This window comes from Oreochromis niloticus, unplaced genomic scaffold (assembly GCF_001858045.2).
Source record: "Oreochromis niloticus isolate F11D_XX unplaced genomic scaffold, O_niloticus_UMD_NMBU tig00002964_pilon, whole genome shotgun sequence".
Classification (NCBI taxonomy): Eukaryota; Metazoa; Chordata; class Actinopteri; order Cichliformes; family Cichlidae; genus Oreochromis; species Oreochromis niloticus.
This window is the reverse complement of record NW_020327749.1, coordinates 326,476-348,792: the sequence shown is the minus strand read 5'-3', so window position 1 is coordinate 348,792 and position 22,317 is coordinate 326,476. Positions and strand designations below refer to the sequence as shown.

The following is a 22,317-nucleotide window of genomic DNA, read 5'->3' as shown; positions in this document are numbered from 1 at the left end:
TTCATCTCATGTAAACGTGAAAAAAGGCACATGCCTTTGATGTTGTGTGACGAACTCTGTATTCCTCGTCTACACATAAATGCAAAAAAGGAGTTTTAAAAAATCTCCGCTTTCGGTGATTCGAAATGCCATTTATGTGTGGACGAAAGGTCCAAATGCACAGAAACAGCTGTGTTTTCAAAAATACCCATGTAGGTGTGGATGCAGCATAAAAGAGTTAGTAGTTTATTTTATTACTACCTGTAATTTATTGCAGATTACTTGTATTTGCTTAATGGTTTACTAAATTTTTGAGGTGTGAAATAAACCGCAATGGAGCAAAATATGGTGTGGTTGGCGGATGTGTTTGTGGATGTGTGTGAGTGCGCGTGCGGGGGGTGGGGGCATTTTTCTTGTAAAACAAAGGGGGCCTAGCAAAAAAGGTTTGGGACCCACTGCATGAATACATGAGGTTCAATTCAAGAAATTCCGTTTAACTGTAGCTGCAACTTACTCCTTAACCCTTGTGCGCCCGCCTGTTCTCGGGGCGTGGGTCGTGGTGACCCCCGAGGGGCGTGTGTGTTATTATGATGATGGTGTTGATGATGATGATGATAGTGATAGGGTGTGGGGGGGGTCGCTAGGACCCCTCGGGGCATATGCGTTATGATGTTTAGGGTGGGGGTCGCTAGGACCCCCTCAGGGCATATGCGTTATGATGTTTAGGGTGGGGGTCGCTACGACCCCCTCGGGGCATATGTGTTATGATGATGTTTAGGGTGGGGGTCGCTAGGGGTCATTAGGACCCCCGAGGGGCGCTTGTGTTACTATGACGTCGGCGGCGTCTTCGAAGCGGCGTTGCGTGAAGCGGCGCAGTTGGGACAGTACGTGACGGCGCAATTGGTGCACACGTACGCTCGGCACTCGTGGCACAGGATCTTGGTCTTGACGTCTTTGCTCCTGGGACACACGCGGCACCTTCGCCTCTTGACCGGAGAGGAGTTGCGCGGTGTAGCGTTGGCGGTGCGAGTAGTACTAGCATCGGCATCGTCGGCCTCAGTAGTAGTAGTAGTAGTAGTAGACAAGGCCTCCTCCTCCTCCACCTCCTCCTCCTCGCGCTAACGCCCTGGCTTCGATCATGGGGCGCGCGAGCGCTTTGCCCAGCCGCTCGAGGAAGAGCCTTCGTTTGTTGAGCTTGCCCGCCATCCAGTCGGGGTGAATTTCCCTCCAGAGCACGAACGCGTTGTAGGCCGCCACGTCGACCATGTTGTGGAAAAGGGCCACGGGCCACCTGCAGGTCTTTAACCTGCAGCTGTACGTGCTCACGACCATGTCCAGGTTGTCGACGCCTCCCTTGGTGCGGTTGTAATGCAGCACCAAGGGAGGTTTGCCGCCGCCGCCGTTGCCGCCCCTGCTGCTGCTGCCGCTGCTGCCGATGCTTTTGCTGTTGCTGCTGCTGCGGCTAGGCCGGGGCTCGGGGCCGGAGCGGTGGTGGTAGCGAGGAGCGGTGGTGAGGAGCAGCACGTTCTTGTTCGTTTTGGCCACGTAGGAGAGGATGATCGTGTCTGGCCCTCTTCCTCCTCCTTCTCCTCCTCCTCGTCCTCGTGCCGCGAGCCGCCGAGTACTACGGATTCCACGGAGCCCACGGCCCTGCCCTTGACGCAGCGCAGCTCTGTGGGGATCTCGGGTCTGTTCGATCGCAGAGTGCCCAGCACGGTGTGGCCTCTTTCGCGAAAGAGCCTGTCGGCGAGCTCGCGTGAAAAAGTTGTCACACGTGACGTTGCGTCCCGGCAGCAATCCCTCGGTGAGGTCCACGACCACTCGAGTGGCCAGGTGCTTTTTGGGAGGGCCGCGCTTGTCGGGCTTGCCGGTGTAGACTTGCATCTTCCATGCGTAGCTGGAACGCGCGTTGCACGCCACCCATATCTTGATCCCGTACCTGGCTGGTTTGCTGGGCATGTACTGTCTGAACGGACACCTTCCTGATGGCGAGAGAGAGAAAGACAGAGAGAGAGAGAGGGAGAGAGAGAGATCGATGTGGGAAAGTGTGGGAGATTGGGGCAGAAACGGAAGAAGAGACATGAGTTTGACAGAGAACGCGCTTGCAAGCGTGGAAGATATAAAGAGTCATGTAAAAGCTGTAGAGATTAAAAGGATATTTTGCTGCTATTTCTGCTGCTATTTTTTATGATCATTATTACTATTCCATTAATTATGAATATTGATATTGCATTTAGATGTTTGAACATATTGGCACCCAATTAAGTTTTTATTACAGGTCCAAGAAGAACCACTTTAAACTGTTGAGTTGAATCTATAATTTTAAATGTTTTTCAATGCTCCTATAATCTTAAATGTTTCTGTGTAGACTGCAGGGACAGGAAATATACTCTGTGCCAAAATAAGACAGGAAGTTACATGTTTTTGAAGTTGCATGCTTTGCAAAAGTGAAACCGAAAGCAGAGTCTGAGTGCAAGTACTGTGAGTAGGTTATGAAACTGTAGTATTTTATTATGCATTTATATCTTTGGATTAAGCTTTTAGTAGAGGCTTTTGATTAAAACATTTATTCAGTAGATTACATATATAGTTCCAGTTAGGTTATTACATGTAAGGATGAGCCTCTGTTCTGGTGAAAGGTCAGAGGTGCAACGGGTGAGATGAGAGAGCATTTAAGGACGAGACACACATACACACACATAGTTTCAGTTGTGTACATGCTGGCCTTCTGTCTGGTGGAAAAGTTACAAGGTTTAGCCGATGAAGTGAAGGGTGAAATAAAGGACAGCACACACACACATATTAGATAGACTCATTTATATAGGTAAGAGTTTAATTATGGTTTGCTTGCAAAGTTGTGCCTGCCTATGTGACAGTTTGTGCAGAACGTGGACCTGATGTTCCAGAAGATAAGCCTGGGCAGGATGGTGACAGGAAGCACCTGGGTTCGAGCCGAAGACAATGTTCTTTTTTTAAACTGTGTTCAAAGTTAACAGAACGGTTGTGGTTTTGGAGTGACGTATGCTGTATTAAGTCTGCCTGGCAACAGAAGAAGGGGCTGTACTATTTTCAACCCTATAAAGTCTTTGTTCTGACTATTGTAAGGTAGTTCAACACTGAACTGTTGGACTCCACATGTGTACATTAAAATCTTCATCTAATTGCACCAGGCCAGATCAGTGGTTATTTTGGATTCCACCTCAATATCAGAACCTTAACAAAGCACACACGCAGAACCCAACACGAATACAACAAAGCGAGCTAGCGTTGTCGCCGTTCCCCGCTCCTCTTCCTCCTCTCATCCACCCAGAGCGATGTGGGAAAGTGTGGGAGATTGGGGCAGAAACGGAAGACGAGACGTGAGTTTGACAGAGAACGCGCTTGCAAGCGTGGAAGATATAAAGAGTCATGTAAAAGCACACACGCAGAACCCGACAACAACAATGCCCAGAAAGCTAGCGTTGTCGCCGTTCCCGCTCCTCTTCCTCCTCTCATCCCCCAGTCACGCACGCATGCACGCACACAACACACACACACACAACACGCACCACGTACGTACCTCTGAACGGCACCAGTCTCTCGTCGACGGTGACCTCCGGTCCCGGGCGGTACATGGCGGGCAGCCTCGCGCACCACTCGTCCCACACGGCTCTGATGGGGGCCAGTTTGTCGTAGCCGTGGTCGCCGCCCTCGCCTCGCCTGGCTTGTCTGGTCTCTCTGTCGTCGAAGCGCAGCGCACCCGAGTAGGCTCGAAAGGTCTTGAGCGGCATCGCGGCTCTGAACACGGACCTGCCGCTCTCGGAGGCCTCTCCCCGGGACCTGTACACGCCGGCGAGCACCAGCAGCCCCACGTAGGCCCGGAACTCGACGCGGCCCATGGGCTTCCACCCGTCGATGGCGGGCCTGCGCCTCTTCCTCCTGATCCTCCAAGCAGTAGCACTCCTCGTCTGCGAGCGTTCGGGCTGTCCAGTCGTTATCCCCCTCGGCCTCTTGCTCTTCTTCCTCGGCCTCTTCCTCCTGCTCCTCCTCCTCCTCCGAGTTCTCCTGTTGTTGCTGCTGCTGTTGCTGCTGCTGCTGCTGCTGCTCTTGGTCTTCCTCGACCCTAGCCCTCGATAGCGAAACGTGGCCGGTCGCAACAATGGAGCGACCGGAGCCGACCCCGCGTATGCCAAACGCACTGGCGATGGCGATGGTGATGGTGAGCAGGAGGAGGATGACGATGACGATGACACCGCTGGTGAAAGTGGTCCGCCTGTACCGACCTTAGTGCTCTTTGGCTCCCACGGTCTAGTGCGTGACATTGTCTTCTTCGTCTTCTTCTTTCTCGTTAGCACCTTGTTGTTGTTGTTCTTGTGGTAGTACAGCGCGCGGCCAGACGGCAACTCTGCGACCAAACCCCAACACGCTTAGTACCCGCCGTCCATGCTCTTATCATCTCGCTGTGCGAGACGCTGTGCTTTCGCCGGGGTGTTTCTCGACCCCCCCCACACCTCTCTCTCTCTCCCATCCCCTCGGGGGCTCTCGCGACCCCAACCGCCTTCCTCCCTCCGCGGGGGGACCAGCATCCCCTGACCCCGACGCTCCCCCTGGCGGGAGCATCAGGGCTAAGGACAAAGCATGTATAAACTCCGAAGCATGTGAAACCTCCAAAACACAACGGAAGTGTTCCAGGATACTAGGGGCAGTGTTAAGCTTTTGTTACCTAGTGGTTACACAAGCCAGGAAGTACCAACAACCGGATTTGGTATGTGGTAGTAAGAGGTAAACTTTTTTGTAAATTATTTAAATATATATATGAGTGTTTGTGTATAAATACACAAACAATGCTTTCAATTTGTGTAATTTAAGTGATCTAGGTAGCTCTGTTTTAGTGATGTGTCGGTCGCGAACGAAATGACTCTTAGAGCCGGATCTATGACGTGAACGACGCGAGCCAGCTTCTTATCGCGAGCCGTGTTTTTTTTTCTTTCTCTCTTGCACTTTTTTTCCGCTTCACTCTGCACGCGAGCCTTGTGCTTTGTTCCTGTGCTACTGCGAGTGCAACTACCGCCCCTCCCCCCTCTTCCCAGCGCAGAGGGGGAGGGAAAGAGAGAGAATGAGAGCCAGGGACAATGTCACATTAGAAAGGTATAGTAATCATCCACAATTATTTTCAGTTGCAGATGATAAAGGATTCAGAAAGTTTATTCATGCAGGCCCATATGACAGAGAACGTGCATCTTCTTTTGGTTTTCATATTTTAATTTATATTTAATTGTGTTGTGGTTTGCAGTGTTTTGTGTTGTTTCACTTTAAATTTGTAAAAGGAAAAAGCTGAAAATTTAAATAGTTAAAAGTTGAAATGTGACTAGTTGGTTTTTGTATTATATGATTTATTTATTACATTTTATGTGGAGTGAATAAATAAAAGTATATTTACGGTGGCCCCTAGAGACAAAGCATGTACAAACTTCAAAACACGTAAACACTCCAAAACACGTACAAATTCCAAAGCACGTACAAACCCCGAAGCACGTACAAACCCCAAAACACGCAAAAACTCTGTCATGGCCAGGCGGATCAGCTGCACGCTGATCAGCACTCTCTACCTATTTCCCTCTCTCTCTTCTCCTCTCTCTCTCCTTCTCTCTTGCCGGGGCGGAACTCACTGTGGGTTCACGCCCTCAGGAGATGAGAAACCTGGGTCTCATTAAGATGACAAGCATTTAAGCCAGGAGGTGACTGCTGTTCATCGCTGGATCGTTGTCTACCACGCGTTAGTGAAGTCAAGCTACAGCAAGTCAAGTTAACCCTTTAAGACCTACCATAGAACCAAGTCCGCCAGAGGTTATATTATACAGTATTTTTACATGCTGTAGTGCCATTTTTGGGAGCATTTCAAGTTGCTATACATCAATACAACCATTATAGCCCAAATTTTAATAATATGTATGCATTAAGTGCATAGTAATTACGTAAATTGCAAAAAAGTGCAATAAACTACAAAAAAATTGAAAATGGTTTTTGTTTTTTTAACATATATTTCTAGTTAGAGAAATTTAAGAGGCTTATCCCTCAAAACTGTAAATACAAAAAAGTTGCACAAAATAGTTTCCCACCACAGGAAATTTATTTTGAGTGTCTTCATAGTTTTATTTTTGAAATACACCAATTTTTATGTACTGCAGGAAAAACAAAAATAAATACTATAATGCAAATTTGCAAATAAGCAGCATGTGCATCAAAATAAACTATTTCCAGCAGTGCAATTTGACTTCTAAGCATCCCAGAAACTATTCAGAAAGTCACAAAGTCAAACATAAGTTTGAAAAAACACCAGTTTAGGTTGATGAGGCCCTGAAGGTAAAAAACTACATTCCCGCGAAAATGACGTCACTTCCAGTTTTGGCCAGGTAATGGCGGACATGTGACAGTTCGCGCTGATGTCTCTTCCAACGTAGGAAGTGTTACCAACAGCTGATCGGATCGGCAAAGCGTGTTTCTGGAATATTATGTTTTTGTTGCTGTAAGTGGTTTTTATTAGGGATGCACCGATACCGATACTGGTATCGGGTATCGGGGCCGATACTGTAAAATGTGTGCGTACTCGTACTCGTAAAAGTTAACCGATACCATGAACCGATACTAATGTAGCCCGAATTTGGGTGTAGATACTCATAATTCCCATGGACTTGAACGCCACGGTAACACAAGGTGTTCACAGTTATGTGATGTAACTGTACCCTGAATTTAATTTGCCCTGTAATATGTCACAAGGTAAATACAGGTAATTAGAGCAATCAAACTGTTATGTTAATCATAAAGTATTATTTTATGGTATGTAACTCTGAAGGGAGTTAAAATATTGTTCAGAGTTCTAATTTTCTGGAGGCCCGTGAAGGTAGCATAAAACGGGACCTGTGTATCTGTTGCAATGGAGGAGGAGAAGAGAACGGCATGGAGAGATGCACGAGGTTAGCTGAACCAAAGTGAGAGACTCGGCTAGTTTTACTGAGGTTAACTAGCACAAAAGAGTGTGTAACTAGAAAGCTAACCGTGTGGGAGCTTCGCAACAGAGTGTGGGTGAAGTGACTTTTTGTTTCAACGGTCGCACCACCGTGGAAAACTGTGTTTCCAGCTACGATCGCCGAGGCTAAAGGCTAGCCCGGATTGCTTGGCTGCACCACGGAGGCAGCCGCTATGGACTGTCGGAGAGCTGGACAGTGACGGGCTAACGTGCTGTAGCAGAGACAGCATCGGGTCCGCAGGGAGTGGATTTAGTGTGGGACTGGTGAACGGCGATCTACCGAGCAACGGAACTGTAAGTCAGACTTTTGTGCTCTTACTGGGGAGAAGAGGATTTTTCTCCATCGTCCAGCGTGAGCAGCAAACAGGCCTGCAACAAGTGTGAATGTGAGTGTGTGGAGCCCATGTGTGAATATTGTATGTTTAGTGGAGTTATATAACGTGTTTTGGAGTGTATATTAGTGAGTAACTTACCAAAAGGTGATAACATAAGTTGGGTTGTTTAATATAATTTGAAAGGGAATTATTTCATTTATACAGTGTATTTCATTTGGTTAAGGAATTGGAATATCATTTGAGTTTAAAAAAGGGATGTGTTGTACAGTATTTGTCTCTGCCCTTACGTTCAGTAAACGTTTCGTTTGTGTTAAAGAGTTGTCTGGGGTCGTTTCTTTACTACTGGTTAAGTTTAACTTGTGTGTGTGGTAGAAGTATCGGATTTTGTACTCGGTATCGGCAAGTACTCAGATCCAAGTATCGGTATCGGATCGGTTTGAAAAAATTGGTATCGTTGCATCCCTAGTTTTTATGCAATTTTTGCAAAGCTATATGTGGAAGAAAACCGTGACCTAGGAGAAGCTGATGGCATAAGATGTAAAGTACAACTCATCCGGTTTCATATGCAAAAAAAATTATTGCGCTAGCTTACGGGGTTGCAATTCTACCGGGATTTAAAAATAGTTACACATAACGGAGTGTGCCCGCTCCGACCGGCTTTAAAGGGTTAAGAGTGTTTTCCTTTGTGCGTCGCGCTTAACCCTGTCTCCCTGTCGACAGAGCTCCCTGGATTTTCCCCCCGTGTGATTCCCGAGTGGCAATGTTGGAGTGTGAACCTGTGATCGTGTGTGTGGGTGATCTGAAGAACGCGTGCTTTTCCCCTGGACTTCCCTGGAGTCAGAAGTACCTAAAAACTCCAAAACACGTGCAAAAGACAACAGAAGTGCTCCAGGATGCTAGGCACAGTGTTCAGCTTTTGTTACCTAGTGGCTACACAAGCCAGCAAGTACCAACGACCGGATTTGGTGTGTGGTAGTAACAGGTAAATGAACTTTTTTTTGAATTATTTGAATATATATGAGTGCTTGTGGATAAATACACAAACAATACATGTATGCTTTCAATTGTGTAATTTAAGTGATATAGGTAGCTCTGTTTTGGAAGTTCAGTTAACGCTAGAAATGTGTTTTGGAGTTTGTACGTGCTTTTTGGAGTTTGTACATGCTTTGTCTGTAGGGGCCACCGCATATATTTATATATAAACATATATAAATAAAACCACTTTTTTTTTACATTAGTAATTCCTTTTGTGCATAATTTTATATTCTTGTTAATAATAAATTAATTAAAGCAACAAAACAACCTAAAGAGCCGGTTCGGAGCCGAAAGAGCCGGCTCTTTTTAGTGAGCCGAGCAGAAAGAGCCGGTTCTCTAAAAAGAGCCGGAAATCCCATCATTATAAGGAAGACCCTACATTAATAGATAAACCCAACAAACATGTCATCCCCTATGGCCAATCAATTTGGTGTGAACTCACAACAATGGCTGAGCGCAAATGGAGTCATGTGCGGACGTATTTTACCTCCACAAACAGCCGAGTGGTTTGCAATACATGTGGCAAGACAGTGAGGTGTGATGGCAACACCACTAACCTTGTCAAACACCCCAGAGTAAATCATATCACAGAATATGACGAGTGTATGTTGAGGCGCACTGAAGAGGAGGTGCACACAGCATTATAATTTTGTACAGAGTATCGGTATCGGATCAGTATCGTCGGTACCACCCTAAATTTTACTTGGTATCGAATCGGAAAGGAAATCAGTGGTATCGCACATCACTATATTTCAGACAATGTATGATGCGCAGTTTTAGTCATGCTGTTAGCTCTTTGTTTTTTTTAATCACAAAGTCCTTTTGTGATAGTCTCAAAAGCAAAAGAAAACCAAGCAGTAATAGCTCACCAAACCCGCAAACCAAACAATCCTGGGCAAAGCTATTATGACTCACTTCAGGAAGTCATTATTATCTTAAAGTACATCTCTGTGAGTACATTTCCGCGAATTCCAATTAAGCATTTGCAATAATAATAATTTGATTTATATCGCACTTTTCAAAAAACAGAATTATTGTTTCATAGCGTCTCTTCTTTTCAGCAATGTTTTAATTTAGTCATATTGAAGTGTTTTTCAGTCCTACTTTTTGTTGGTAAACTAATATCTCTACTTTTTGCATTCCTAAAATAGGCTTGTTACTTTCAGTTTAAAGCATTTAAGGCGAGTTATTTTTTTTCATGTCACTGCATGCCTTCAAACATCAAACCGTTTCAAGCATAAACAGTAACAAATGAATGGCAGTCCTGTTTGTGTGTTACAGTTTTTTCTGATGGCTTGAGCACATTTTTCGTAACTATTGGTTATTTTTGCAAAACTCTACACACAAATAAGAAAACTCTTCACCCAATCAGCAAAACATTGTAGTTTTCTTGTAAAAGCGAATAACCTTTGCTTAACTCACCACACCTTTGTTGTTAGAGTGAATAGTTAAACATTTGTCATTTTTATGTTTACCATTTGTCCATTGTTTTAACTCTGTGAAAGGAATTCTTTCTTTCCTCCCATCCCCAGATTCTCGAGGTTCTGGGTGAGGGGCTGTAATGTTTTATTACAGGCAACATCTTAGTGAAGGTCTTTTTTGATGTAAGCTTCCTGCCCAGCAGGAGGTCTCACACACGCACACACACACACGCACACACACGTTCTCGCATAACACACACACACACACACATATATGCATACAGTGCCTTGTCTTTGTAACCAAGGGGGGTTATGAGGGGAGGTACTATTGTTGTGTGTGAACTGTCTCTCAATAAAAGGCAGCGAGAGGAGGCCGGATTTGGGGTCATTCGTGATGAGCTAAGATACCAACGAGGCCTCCCTTGCGCAAGTAATCGATCGAACACTGTTGCCTTGTTTTTCTTTCATGGGAATAAGTCCTGGATACAGCAGGGTCTGAGTTTAGACCCAACATTTATTTGGTCCTTCGAGAGCCGGATCCTAACACATCGCATTCACCAAGGAGAGGGAGAGGACGCCACCGCAGTCTGCTAGCAGCCATCGTCTGGGACGATTGACGAAAGCCCTAGTACTTTGCTTTGTTCTAGGCCGGACAGTTTGCGCCTGAACTCCCCTCGGGATGGATGGCGATTGACGGGAACCAGAGACTCTTCCCATGAATGGAAACAACACGAACAGTGAGTACAGAAGGCCTTAGAGAGCGGCTACGTGCCCGTGCGTTAAAGCAGGTACGTAAGTGCGCAAGCTGTGTGTGTAGACGCAAGCTGCCTGGTTTCTCCGCCAGTGTTTTTGTTTTTTGTTTTTAATCTTTTTGATTAATTTAAGGAGGATTAAGTCGGTTTCTCCACCCCCACCGAATAGAAGGAGGGTAAGGACGGTTTCTCCACCGAAAGGAGGATAGAGCTCTATAAAGATAAAAAAGGTTCTCCGCAGTTAAGGGCGTTGAGTGTATGGTTTCTCCACCAATGGTAAGGAGGAAAGAGCTCGCCGCGGTAAGGGGGATTATAGGCCTAAAAAGAGTGTGAATGAGCGTATATGTGTGTGAGTGCCAGTAAGTGAACGCAGCAGCACAGAAGGAAACCTAAGCGGTGTTAATGGAATTTGGTGACCTGTTGTGTACATGTAGCCTGGGTTTTGGTGTAAGTCGCGTTGCCTGCTGCAAACTTAAAAGAAGTCTGCCTTGAAAGAGGATGAAATACACTGCAAAGTTTTTATTGGGCAGCACGTGGTGTGTGGATCGTTGAAGAATGAAGTGAAATTGTGCTCTAAGCAGAAGCAAGTGTGAGCGTGTCTGACGTCATGGTGTGTGTGAAAAGGTATCCAGCTGGGGCAGACGTGATTCTGCAGGTCACCTGCCCAGCGGACAAAGAAATAACATAAGTTGTGTGGTGAATGATAGCACGAAGAGTGTTTGGTGTTTCTCAGCCTGAAACAGCTGTAATGCTACTTTCTGTTTATGAGAGAGAGAGAGAGATGTGTGTGTTGTTTTAAGCAGTGATGAGAATAATGAAAATGTGATGAGAGAGGAACACAAAAACATACAGAAAATGCATCAACCATACTAACCCTACATGCGTATACACATACAATGATACTCATGAAGACCAGACAGCATCTTAAGCATGAGATTCTGTTTGTCATCTTGTCCAAGTCACTAGTAAGATGAAAGTGATACATAGACTAGTGGACTGAATATTATTAGTAGGACAGATGACTGCATTATAGAAGAAAACAGAATGCTGATGAGGGGTCTTAAATGAGTGAGCTGAGTGAGCTGATTGTGAGTTTCTGGTGTGTGAAGAAGTTTTACCATGGCACACATTTGGATACATGAGAAGAAACTTATTATGTGATGAGACAACAGGGTTATGCTGTATGTTGTGTGTGGCTGATTGGATGAATGTTTGAGATTAAACTGGCTGTTGATTTGTCTTTTGTTACTAAGTTGAGCCTGCCAAATGGGTTGTTACGATTTATCCCCCTGGCATGAAGAACACGTGTCATGACTTAAACAAGGCCTTTCTTTCCTTTGCTTTCCTTTATTTTCTTTCATTTCTTTTTATTTTGTTACTTTCATGGTGCACTGAAGGTTTCGTTTGATGATCTCTGTTTGAGCAGAGATGCACGATTAGAACAGAAGCGTTATACGACTCGTCGTCAAGAAAACTGTTGCAAAAGTCAGTTTCTCCAAAAATTAAAATGGACTCAGGAGAAAGTCACTTATTTGGGACAATTAGAAAATAGGTCCCTACCCCCCAAAAAAGGATTAAGCGAGATAATCCGATCAAAAATTCTTCTTTTCCTTTTTTGAATTGACGTCATTGCTGGCAGTAGAAACTTATTGCGTCACGAGAGCTTCTACTGTCAGCAAATAAAAATGGGGAAAAACTGACTGACAAAAGCTGACAAGACTGACTAAATTAACACCATTGTGTGAAGTTAACCCCCACCTGACAAAGGTGTGGATGTATCTCTGTGTGTGTCTGTTGTAGGAGCAGAAGGAGACCACAGGAGGAAATTTGGGTCACATGACTATGTGAACTCTGCAAATTTAACCTTTTAGTTTAAAATTTTCTGTGTCTGTGAATTTACCATAGGTGTGTTATTAACTACTTTGTGTTGCTCACAGAGATTGCTGTGAGAAAGAGTGTATACAAATGCGCAGCGCTAACATTTGCATTCCTTTTTACAGCAGATGGTTAATCATGTGATTCGATCATGTGATTTATAGCAGGACACAACTTAATGATGTTTTCTACCACAGGATTACTGAGATTTTGTGTGAAGAAAACTGTGGTTACAGGCTGTGTGTTGGTGATTAAATTACACTGTGTTGTGGAGAAAATATCAATGTTACAGGGGAGAAGTGAATACAGTGTGACACTGTTTGAATCCAGTGTTACTTCTTTTTACAGCGTCTCTGGAATCTGGATGGCCGGCACCTGACCACCAGGATGAACCGTGTGTTTGGCTAATGTTTGTTTTTCTTTAAGAGTGTTTGTAAAGAATTCAGCACAGACAGACAAGTGACAATTGAACAAATGTGCAGTGGTTACAGAATAGTTGAATATGGAGCTCATTAGCTGGCCACTATTGAGCTCATAGTGATAAAATGAGTGGAGTGACATTGCTTAAGGAAAGTCACCGATTAAATTGTGGAATAAATTGGGATGATTCATGATTTGGGACAAATTATGATAATAATAGTGATTTAATGACTGGAGAAAACCTGCACATGATATTTGTCTTTTATGCTGAATACTTTATTACTCTTATGATCTATAGTCGGTTGAAAATGTGAAGTTTGATTTAACAGATTTGTCTTCCAGGATACAGGCTCCAGGTGGAGCTGAGAGTTAGACAAGCTAAACATTTAATTGCTGACTGATGTTTTTACACAGGGTTACAGGTTGGAGTGAAGCTGCTCCAAGGGACAAACCCTGGAGATTGTTTTAGGGAGACTGTGCAACATTCTTGGACAGGTCTCATTGGGGAGTTGACACAAGAGAGGAAGCCATGTGGCGAGAGGAGTGTCATTTTAATTTGCAGATGTCGTGAGGTGCCATGACGAGAAGGAGTGACTGAGAGGATCGTCCACAAGATGGAAGCTGAGGCCAGGAGAGAGGCTTCAGGAGGATCAGAGATCACCTTCAGCACAGAGAGCTGTGCTACTGAGCTTCCAGGAGATCATCATGAGGAAACTCTGCACAGCAAAATCTTAAATGAGATGAAATAGTTTCGACGTTGACGTTGAGGAAGACAACTAAGGTGTACGACGTGCTCTGCCTTTAAAATCTTCAGCAGCGTTGAACCATGAGAACTTCAGGGAGCGTGCCAAGCTCCAAAAAGTGACGGCGCAGAGGAGGTCCACCGATGGACGTGTGGTTCTGTGAACAGCACAAATGCCAGGTGACTGTGAAATAACTAACAGCACTTTTTCCACAAGTGAAGCCAGTAACTTACTATCCTAACAGATTAGCTCTAGTTGCTTGTGCTTTACCTCCATGCGTGAGATCAGTATGTGCAGCAGCTTATGCTGTACAATGTTTCAGGATATAGTTTTTCACCTTTTTGACACTGTTAGTTCCACATGAGGTAGATGTCTACTACTGCAGACTAAAATTACATTTCTGTCACCTACAAGACACTTGTCTTTAATGTTACTGTTACTCTCATAACCATACGTAACCATGAGTGGTGCACAATTCTGAATCCATCAAACCTTTTTGCCAACGAAAGAAGAGAGCACTTCTCATGAGTGTAGAGACCACGTGGAGAAAGAGTTTAAGCCGAGGGATGATTTAATAGATGTGCCACTTGGTGAGGGAAAGGTTTGGTTTGTTGATGGTTCGAGTTTTATAACAGTAGAGGGACAGACTGAAACAGGTTTTACTGTAGTAGATAATGAGAAAGTTGTCTGTGCAGGACAACTAGCATGTTTCATATTTGCTTGAGCAGCAGAGATGTTAGCTTTAACGGAAGCGTGTAAAGCTGCAGAGAAACAAGATGTGACAATATACACTGATAGCCAGTATGCATTTGCTACATTACATTTCTTTGTAGTGCAGTGGGTGAGACGAGGTGTGACAGCCTCTACAGGGAAACCTGTAGAACACGCCAAACTCTTGCAAAATCTGCTGGAGGCAGTGTTATTACCCAGTAGAATTGCCGTTTGCAAATGTGTAGCACACATGTGAGGGAAAGATCCAGTTGCATTAAGGAGTGCTTTTGCAGATAAGATCGCGAAAGAGGCAACTTTAGGAGAACATGGTGTTAACATTTTAGCAGTGCAACACCAACAGACATTGGCTATTATGTGGGATGCACTGGTAGATATGCAGGGCCACTCACCTACTGCAGGAAAACAGTTGTGACTTACAGTAGGAGCGAGCTTGCAGGATGGTGTTTATTATCTGTGTGATAAACCAATACTGCCTTAGACTTTATATAGGACTGCTGCTATTTTGCGCCATGGGCTTTGCCATGTCGCAACAGGAGGGAGATAATGAGTAGTTTATACTTTAAGATTAAATACCCTTAAAAAAACTTTTTGCAGGTCATGTATGATATGTTGCAAGCATAATTCCCGGGGTAATTTGAGACCTAAGAGAGGGAAATTCCCTAGACCCAGTCACCCATTTCAAGTTATTCACATGGACTATAGAAATGTCCAACTGTAATAACTATAAGTACTGTTTAGTGATAGTGTGTTCTTTTTCAAAGTGGGTAGAAATTGTACCAACTAGAAAAGCAGATGCCATTTCGGTTGCCAAAGCAATATGTAAGAATATCATTTGGAACACGGGATTCCCGAGACCATTTATAGTGATAATGGTCCACACTTTGTAAATGAAGTGATTGGATTAATGGCACAACATTTAGGGATAACACTAAAACATCATTGTTTATATCACCCACAAAGTGCAGGGTTGGTAGAGAGAACTAATGGAGCAGTAATGTTAAGACTTAGGAAGAGACACGCAGGACATGGTTAAACTGTATAGAATTAGTTAAGATGTATATGAATGTACATGAGGATTACTCCAACAGAGAATGGTCTGACTCTTTGAGATTATATATGTTAGAGCAGGGGTAGGCAACCTTTCTGATGGCGAGTGCCATTTAAAATTTCCTCAGAAGTCAGTGTGCCATATGATTGCATTAGCAATAAATTTAATAACGCTCTATATTAACAGTTACACACTATATAGAACCACTTTATAGAATTATATTTGTTTGCAGATGTTGGCAGCTATCAGCGAATAGTTATCAGCTATTTTGAAACAAACAAAAAAAAGACACTTTTTATCCATAACAAGAACTCCATAACAGCAAATACAGAAAATACAAATGCTATTTATGGTCTCCTCACAACAATGATAAGAAAAATAAACTGGGCCAATATGGCATGTTTGTTAATACAGAAACACACATGTTAATGTGATCTCTGGTCTCACACTCAGAGACACAGGTCTCCGAGTGTCCAGCATTCAGACGGCTACCTGAGGACACTCATGTGATAGAAAATCTGCTCACACAGATATGTAGAGCCAAATACTGTCAATAAGGCCTCTGCAATGTTCTGAAGACAGTCAAACTTGTCAGGTAGTGATGTGCAGCAGGTGAAAATGCAAACTCCATGAACACGCACAGCTGTAGATTCCAGCTATTTCGATGTTATATGTATGATTTCTATACATTTTATGTCAGATAAAAACTTTGGTTGTAAGCTTCAGATAATTATTTAATAACACCCAGACATTTTAAACGAGAATAAGAAAATATTTCTTTGTGCCCCCCTTTCCCTGTTAATGCCCTACCTGGCCCCTGGCAACACTTTGCTAGACCTGCCCCTGCACAGTTACCAGCTGTCAGCTACTTAGAAAAGGATCCTGGTGTTATTTGTCTCTCAGAAACAGTTCATAACTTCCCTTCAACTCATTAATGTCACGTAAAAGGTAAACCTGTTTCTCCATCACCTGTTCAGCTCTGATGATTCAGTAAGGACATCTCCTGGTTTCATCTGCATGTTTCCCTCTCACCAGATATACAAACCATCATGACCAGCAGCTTTTACAGCTGTGGCTCCGGCAAACATCAGCTGATACTAGAAAGAAATATTAAATAAATTCTAACAACAGCTGATCAAGCTTAAACATGCTGCTGTTGTTTAGCGCAACATCCGCTGGTTTCCTCTTTCTGGCGCAAAGTGGGCGATAAACAAACAAGAGAGAAAAGCCGATCAGCTGATCATTGATCGTTTCATGATTGAGCAGAGGGAGGGGGAGAATGAGAGAAGAAGAAACAGCTGACAGCGTAACCACAGAATAACTCCAGCTTTGTGTCTTTTTTTCATTCTAGCTGAAGTCCGGGACAAACTGTGTTCCTTTTCACCTCAATACGAAACGCGTAATATTTTCTCTGAATACGAGACGATTCCGTCTTTTTACAGGCAACTCTACTAACTAACCTTATGAATAAAATAAAGTTCACTATGGTATCACTAACATCAAAGCACCCACCCAGCTGTATAGAAGCTCCGTCATGCTAGCTAGCACGCAGTACCAGTTATTGTAACTGACTGTAAAAAGTCAGCACAACGAAAATAAACTCCACCTAAACTTGGTTTATATCTGACCCAGATAGACTGCAGGTCATAACTTCTTACCTGAAGTTCAGTTCACCTGAGACTCGGACCGACGGCTGCCTCGGGTCGTTCCTCCTACTGCCTCCCCTTTCTCTCATCCACCTGCTGGCCTCCACCACTTGCTAATTTTACTGAATCTGAGGAAGCTTCGCCATAGCCACCACCAAACAACTGAGTTATTTGTACACCGGCCAGCATCTGGCCAATCCACCACCTTTCATTGTTTATACGGTTACAAAGGAAAAAAAGTCACCCGGCCACCGAGCAAAAGCCCGATGGCCAGTCCAGCATTGGTCGTGCCATCAGTTAACCCTTCGCGTGCCAACTGTGGCACGCGTGCCTAGGGTTGCCGACCCCTGTGTTAGAGCATTTAGAGTTCTACTCTTCTGTAGTGATGATAGAAGAGCAGAAGAGAGAGCATATTAGCAGATTAGATGCTTAAAATGTTTAAAAATAAAGAAGTCTTGAGAACAAATGATCTGCCAGATGATTCTGTTCTCCACAGGAGCAGAGTCTGAAGTCTGTAGATTGGATGTTGACAAGGCCATGGAGAGGAAGTGCTGGTCCAGTCCACGGTGGGAAGGTCCATATCGGATGCTGCTGACGACGACCACAGCAGTGAAGATTGCTGAAAGGATTACTTGGATACATCAAGCGCACTGCAAGAAGGTGACACACATTCAGGCCAGCTCGGGGTAAGTGGCAGGAAGACTGGGTACAAAGGGGGGGGAAAGCCTCCAGGGCCCCTCGTCTCAATCCGGTGAAGAAACCAACTGAGCCACAGGTACTCATCAGAATGGCTGGGAATGTGTTGTGCGCCTTCTTGTGCCTGTGGACCCAGAGTGGGATGACAGGAAGCGCACTGGGACAGAGCAAACCACACCCAGTACTCGCATGGGGTTTTCAACAACTACTGGTGGCAGTTTGTGAACACAACCGCTCACATAAAGAACGAGACCAATGGTTATGCTTGTGATGCCACTGGTTACACATTCTTCTGGACTGTGGCCATATAGCATCACTGAGAGCGAGACAGTTTGTTTGGTTGCCGTAGCAACACATCCAGGAGTAAACGTACTTGGAACACTGCCAACTTTTCAACTTCTGAACCTGAATGGATGGTTGATTCACCAGTAGCTGGGAAGGTGAACTGCTCTGGTACGACAGACCTGCTAGTCCAACTCCAAGTATCTGACTCGCTGCAGGACATTGAACAGCTAAATGAACTGGAAATAGGCCAGTTGCCTATGTGTATGAAGAGCAATGGTTTAGTCCAAGTTGGAGATTTACCATGAAATTTGTGCAACGTCACCTATTCTTTGTGTCCTCTGCAAGAAGGATGCAAACAGAGAAGCCTTTTGTCTACATTTGCATCATGAACACTTCTCTAAGCTAGTTGAGGTTTTGAGCCAAGAAGATCAAAACACCTTGATCCAATTTCCTTTACAAAGCTTTTCCTGTGGTGACAACAGGACAGGAGAAGAGTTGTAAATGCGGGAAATTCACCAGTTGACTCTAACCCCCACAGGATGCCTACAGTGAGAAGATTTGGGGGGTTGATAGGAGTCATAAAGAAGGGTGTTGACCAGGCTACAGCTTTGAAGTTAGCTGAGAGCCACATGGACAAACAATAAAGTCAACTGATGTGTGTGAATGCCTATGTCTGTATACAGTTGGATTGTAGTGACATATGATTTTTGAGTATGTTGATTATTCTTGTTTGACTGTGACATTCAGTTGTTTATTTGCAGGAATACATAATGAATCGCACGACAGGAGTAGATGCACCACGAGGCTGGATAGCTTGGTGAATGTCTGGTCCTTGGTGGCATCTTCTTTTGAAAATATTAACTCCTGTTTTTGGACTGTTGACACTGATTTGCTTACGTATAGAATGCATTTTACCGTGTATAAGATCAATGCGAACTAAGATGATTTCTAATACATTTGTTAATTATGTACTTTTACAACAGTATGAAATGACTGAAATGAATGACATGACAGAAGTCTGTGTATGAATGACGCCTGCACTGAAAATGTTAAGCAAGAGGTGCATGGCTGAGAATATACTACATAGGAATAATTTGGAACATAAAAATAACAAAACAGGAGGGAAAATGTTAGAGTGAATAGTTAAACATTTGTCATTTTTATGTTTACCATTTGTCCATTGTTTTAACTCTGTGAAAGGAATTCTTTCTTTCCTCCCATCCCCAGATTCTCGAGGTTCTGGGTGAGGGGCTGTAATGTTTTATTACAGGCAACATCTTAGTGAAGGTCTTTTTTGATGTAAGCTTCCTGCCCAGCAGGAGGTCTCACACACGCACACACACATTCTCGCATAACACACACACACACACACACACATACACACACACACACACACACACACACACACACACACACATATATGCATACAGTGCCTTGTCTTTGTAACCAAGGGGGGTTATGAGGGGAGGTACTATTGTTGTGTGTGAACTGTCTCTCAATAAAAGGCAGCGAGAGGAGGCCGGATTTGGGGTCATTCGTGATGAGCTAAGATACCAACGAGGCCTCCCTTGCGCAAGTAATCGATCGAACACTGTTGCCTTGTTTTTCTTTCATGGGAATAAGTCCTGGATACAGCGGGGTCTGAGTTTAGACCCAACATTTGTAAAAATGGTATTTTTGTATCAGACAGTAAACACAAGCCATCAAATTAATAAGTACACAATGCACCAACTACACACTGATGGTATGAATGAAAAACACATCTGGCTTTTGCTTTCTCTGTGCACAAGGTAGGCTATGTCAGTTTGAGCTCATACTTTTGTCATAGATCTGTAAGCATAGAGGGATCCAAACTTCAAGTGCTGGTGTTTATTCACACACATCAAAACAAACACAAGTGTTTATTTCCAAGTCAAAACGAAATAGTAATTTCACTGAGGAAAAAAAGAAATCAGTCTACATTGTGTCATCTCTGTGGATCTGGCCACAAAATTTCGTCTACATCATATGAGATGTCCTTTAGTCCAGCGGTCTCCAACCTTTTTTGTGCCACGGACCGGTTTATGCCAGATAATATTTTCACGGACCGGCCTTTAAGGTGTCGCGGATAAACACAACAAAATAAAACTAGTACCGGTACCAAAAAAAAGAAGATTTATTCATAACACACGTGAAAAGACCCAGGAAAAGCGAGTTAACGATAAAAACGATAACAAAATAACGCTGAAAACCGATAAAAACCATGAAAACCATACATTTCACACCTGAGCCTCAACTCTTCAACAGCAACATTGTACCCATCAGGTAAAACATAGGCTACGTTTGCTTTGCCTCACAACAGTGATATAGTATGATGCGATCTCATATTAGATTCTTGATGAATGTGTGTTGTTGTTATTCAGCCTGGTTCAATGTGCCCCTTTTTAGCTTTGAGCACCCGCCCCTGTAAACATCTCTGCATGGCCCTGCCCCAGTGATTACAGTTTTTTCTGAATGCTTAAACCCTAACTGTGATTCTTATAGCACAATTTCTAAAACTATTAATACTTATAGCAAAACCACTCACCGAGTTTGCAAAACTAAAAGCACAAACACTGCTTTGCACTCAGTTTGCCATTTTGTAACACACACTTTGCAAAACTGTAGGCACAATTCACTGCACAACACTCTTTTTGCAGAATTGTAAACACAACTCACTGCTTACACTCAATTACCAAATTTCCAACACACTCCTAGCAAAATTATACACATGTATGGCTATCATTAACACTATTTTGCCAACTGTCTGGCACACTTTCACATGTGAAAACTGTTTTAGATAATTAGTCCACTTTGCAATCAGCCTAAGCACTATAAACAGGCCACAGGTAAGCTGTCTATGTGGAGTACAATGGAAGGAGCAGCAAGAGTGAGAAGAGTGAGAATCAGAGGAGGCCGAGGGAGAGGACGTGGAGGTGAAGAAGTTGGAGGAAGAGGACGTGGAGGTGAAGAAGTTGGAGGAAGAGGACGTGGAGGAGCAAGAAGAGGACGAGGAGGGGAAAGAGGAAGGGTAAGAAGAGTAAGAAACAGAATAACTGATAGCATCAGAGCTACAATAGTGGACCATGTCATCAACCATGGGATGACCCTGAGGGAAGCTGGCCAACGGGTTCAGCCTAAACTGAGCTGCTACACTGTGGCAGGCATCATTAGGACATTTTGAAATGAGAATCGGTAAGTACTTTGTAGCACTGCCATACTCTAATGAGAAACACAACAGTACCATACATGCAAAAATACTGAAATTGTTACTTTACAGAATTGCTAGACGTCCAGATGTTGGGGGCAGAGGCAGAATGTTCACTCCAGAGCAAGAGACCCATATAGTGAACATGGTGATTGCCAATAATGCAATAAGACTGCGCGAAATACAGCAGCGCATAATTGATAATGACACCATCTTTCAAAATATACACAGTGCAAGCATTTCTGCACTAAGTCGTGTACTTGCGCGCCACAGAATAAGAATGAAGCAAATTTACAGAGTTCCTTTCAAGAGAAACACAGAACGTGTAAAGCAACTGCGGTATGACTATGTGCAGGTAAGCTAGTGTCATTGGCTCTGAATTTGGAAGTGCATACTGTAGTGCTGTGCATGGGCCTGATGTGTTGCATTTGTTTTGTCTTGTCCAGAGAGTGATGGAACTAGAAGCAGATGCAATGGGACATGAGCTACTTTTTGTGGATGAGGCCGGTTTTAACCTCAGTAAAACCAGGAGACGTGGCAGGAACATTATTGGACACCGTGCCATCATCAATGTCCCAGGACAACGTGGTGGTAACATAACCATGTGTGCAGCTATAAGCCAAAATGGTGTTGTTCACCATCATGCAACCATAGGCCCATACAACACTGCACACATTATTGCATTCCTGGACACCATGCATGACATGCTCACTGTTCAGAGACCAGAGCAGACCCGATATGTCATCATATGGGACAATGTTAGTTTCCATAGGGCTGCTTTGGTCCGCAACTGGTTTACAGACCACCCATCCTTCATGGCACTCAACCTCCCTCCACACTCTCCATTCTTACAGTTTTTTCTGAATGCTTAAACCCTAACTGTGATTCTTATAGCACAAATTCTAAAACTATTAATACTTATAGCAAAACCACTCACTGAGTTTGCAAAACTAAAAGCACAAACACTGCTTTGCACTCAGTTTGCCATTTTGTAACACACACTTTGCAAACCTGTAGCTACAATCCACTGCACAGCACTCTTTTTGCAGAACTGTAAACACAACTCACTGCTTGACACTCAATTTCCAAATGATCAACGCACTCCTAGCAAAACTATA

General features: G+C 43.9%; 1 protein-coding gene and 1 long non-coding RNA gene across 2 annotated transcripts; one reads left to right on the top strand and one right to left on the bottom strand.

Moving 5' to 3' along the window:
* Nucleotides 1–9,665: 9,665 nt before the first annotated feature.
* LOC112845085 (uncharacterized) lies at nucleotides 9,666–19,814 on the bottom strand. The gene is made up of 2 exons (XR_003217889.1): nucleotides 19,632–19,814; nucleotides 9,666–9,782 (listed from the first exon to the last, which is right to left on the bottom strand). It is a non-coding gene; the product is annotated as an uncharacterized LOC112845085 (long non-coding RNA).
* Nucleotides 19,815–21,182: 1,368 nt separating this feature from the next.
* LOC112845083 (uncharacterized) lies at nucleotides 21,183–22,071 on the top strand. The gene is made up of 2 exons (XM_025904632.1): nucleotides 21,183–21,554; nucleotides 21,646–22,071. Exons 1-2 carry the CDS (start codon nucleotides 21,309–21,311, stop codon nucleotides 22,069–22,071), a joined length of 672 nt encoding a protein of 223 aa, XP_025760417.1. The 5' UTR covers nucleotides 21,183–21,308.
* The last annotated feature ends 246 nt before the right edge of the window (nucleotides 22,072–22,317 follow it).

Coding starts and splice junctions, on each gene's coding strand:
- LOC112845083 (XM_025904632.1), top strand. CDS start 21,309: ATGTTCACTCCAGAGCAAGAGACCCATATAGTGAACATGGTGATTGCC. Junction 21,555..21,645: donor TGCGGTATGACTATGTGCAG/GTAAGCTAGTGT, acceptor TGTCTTGTCCAG/AGAGTGATGGAACTAGAAGC.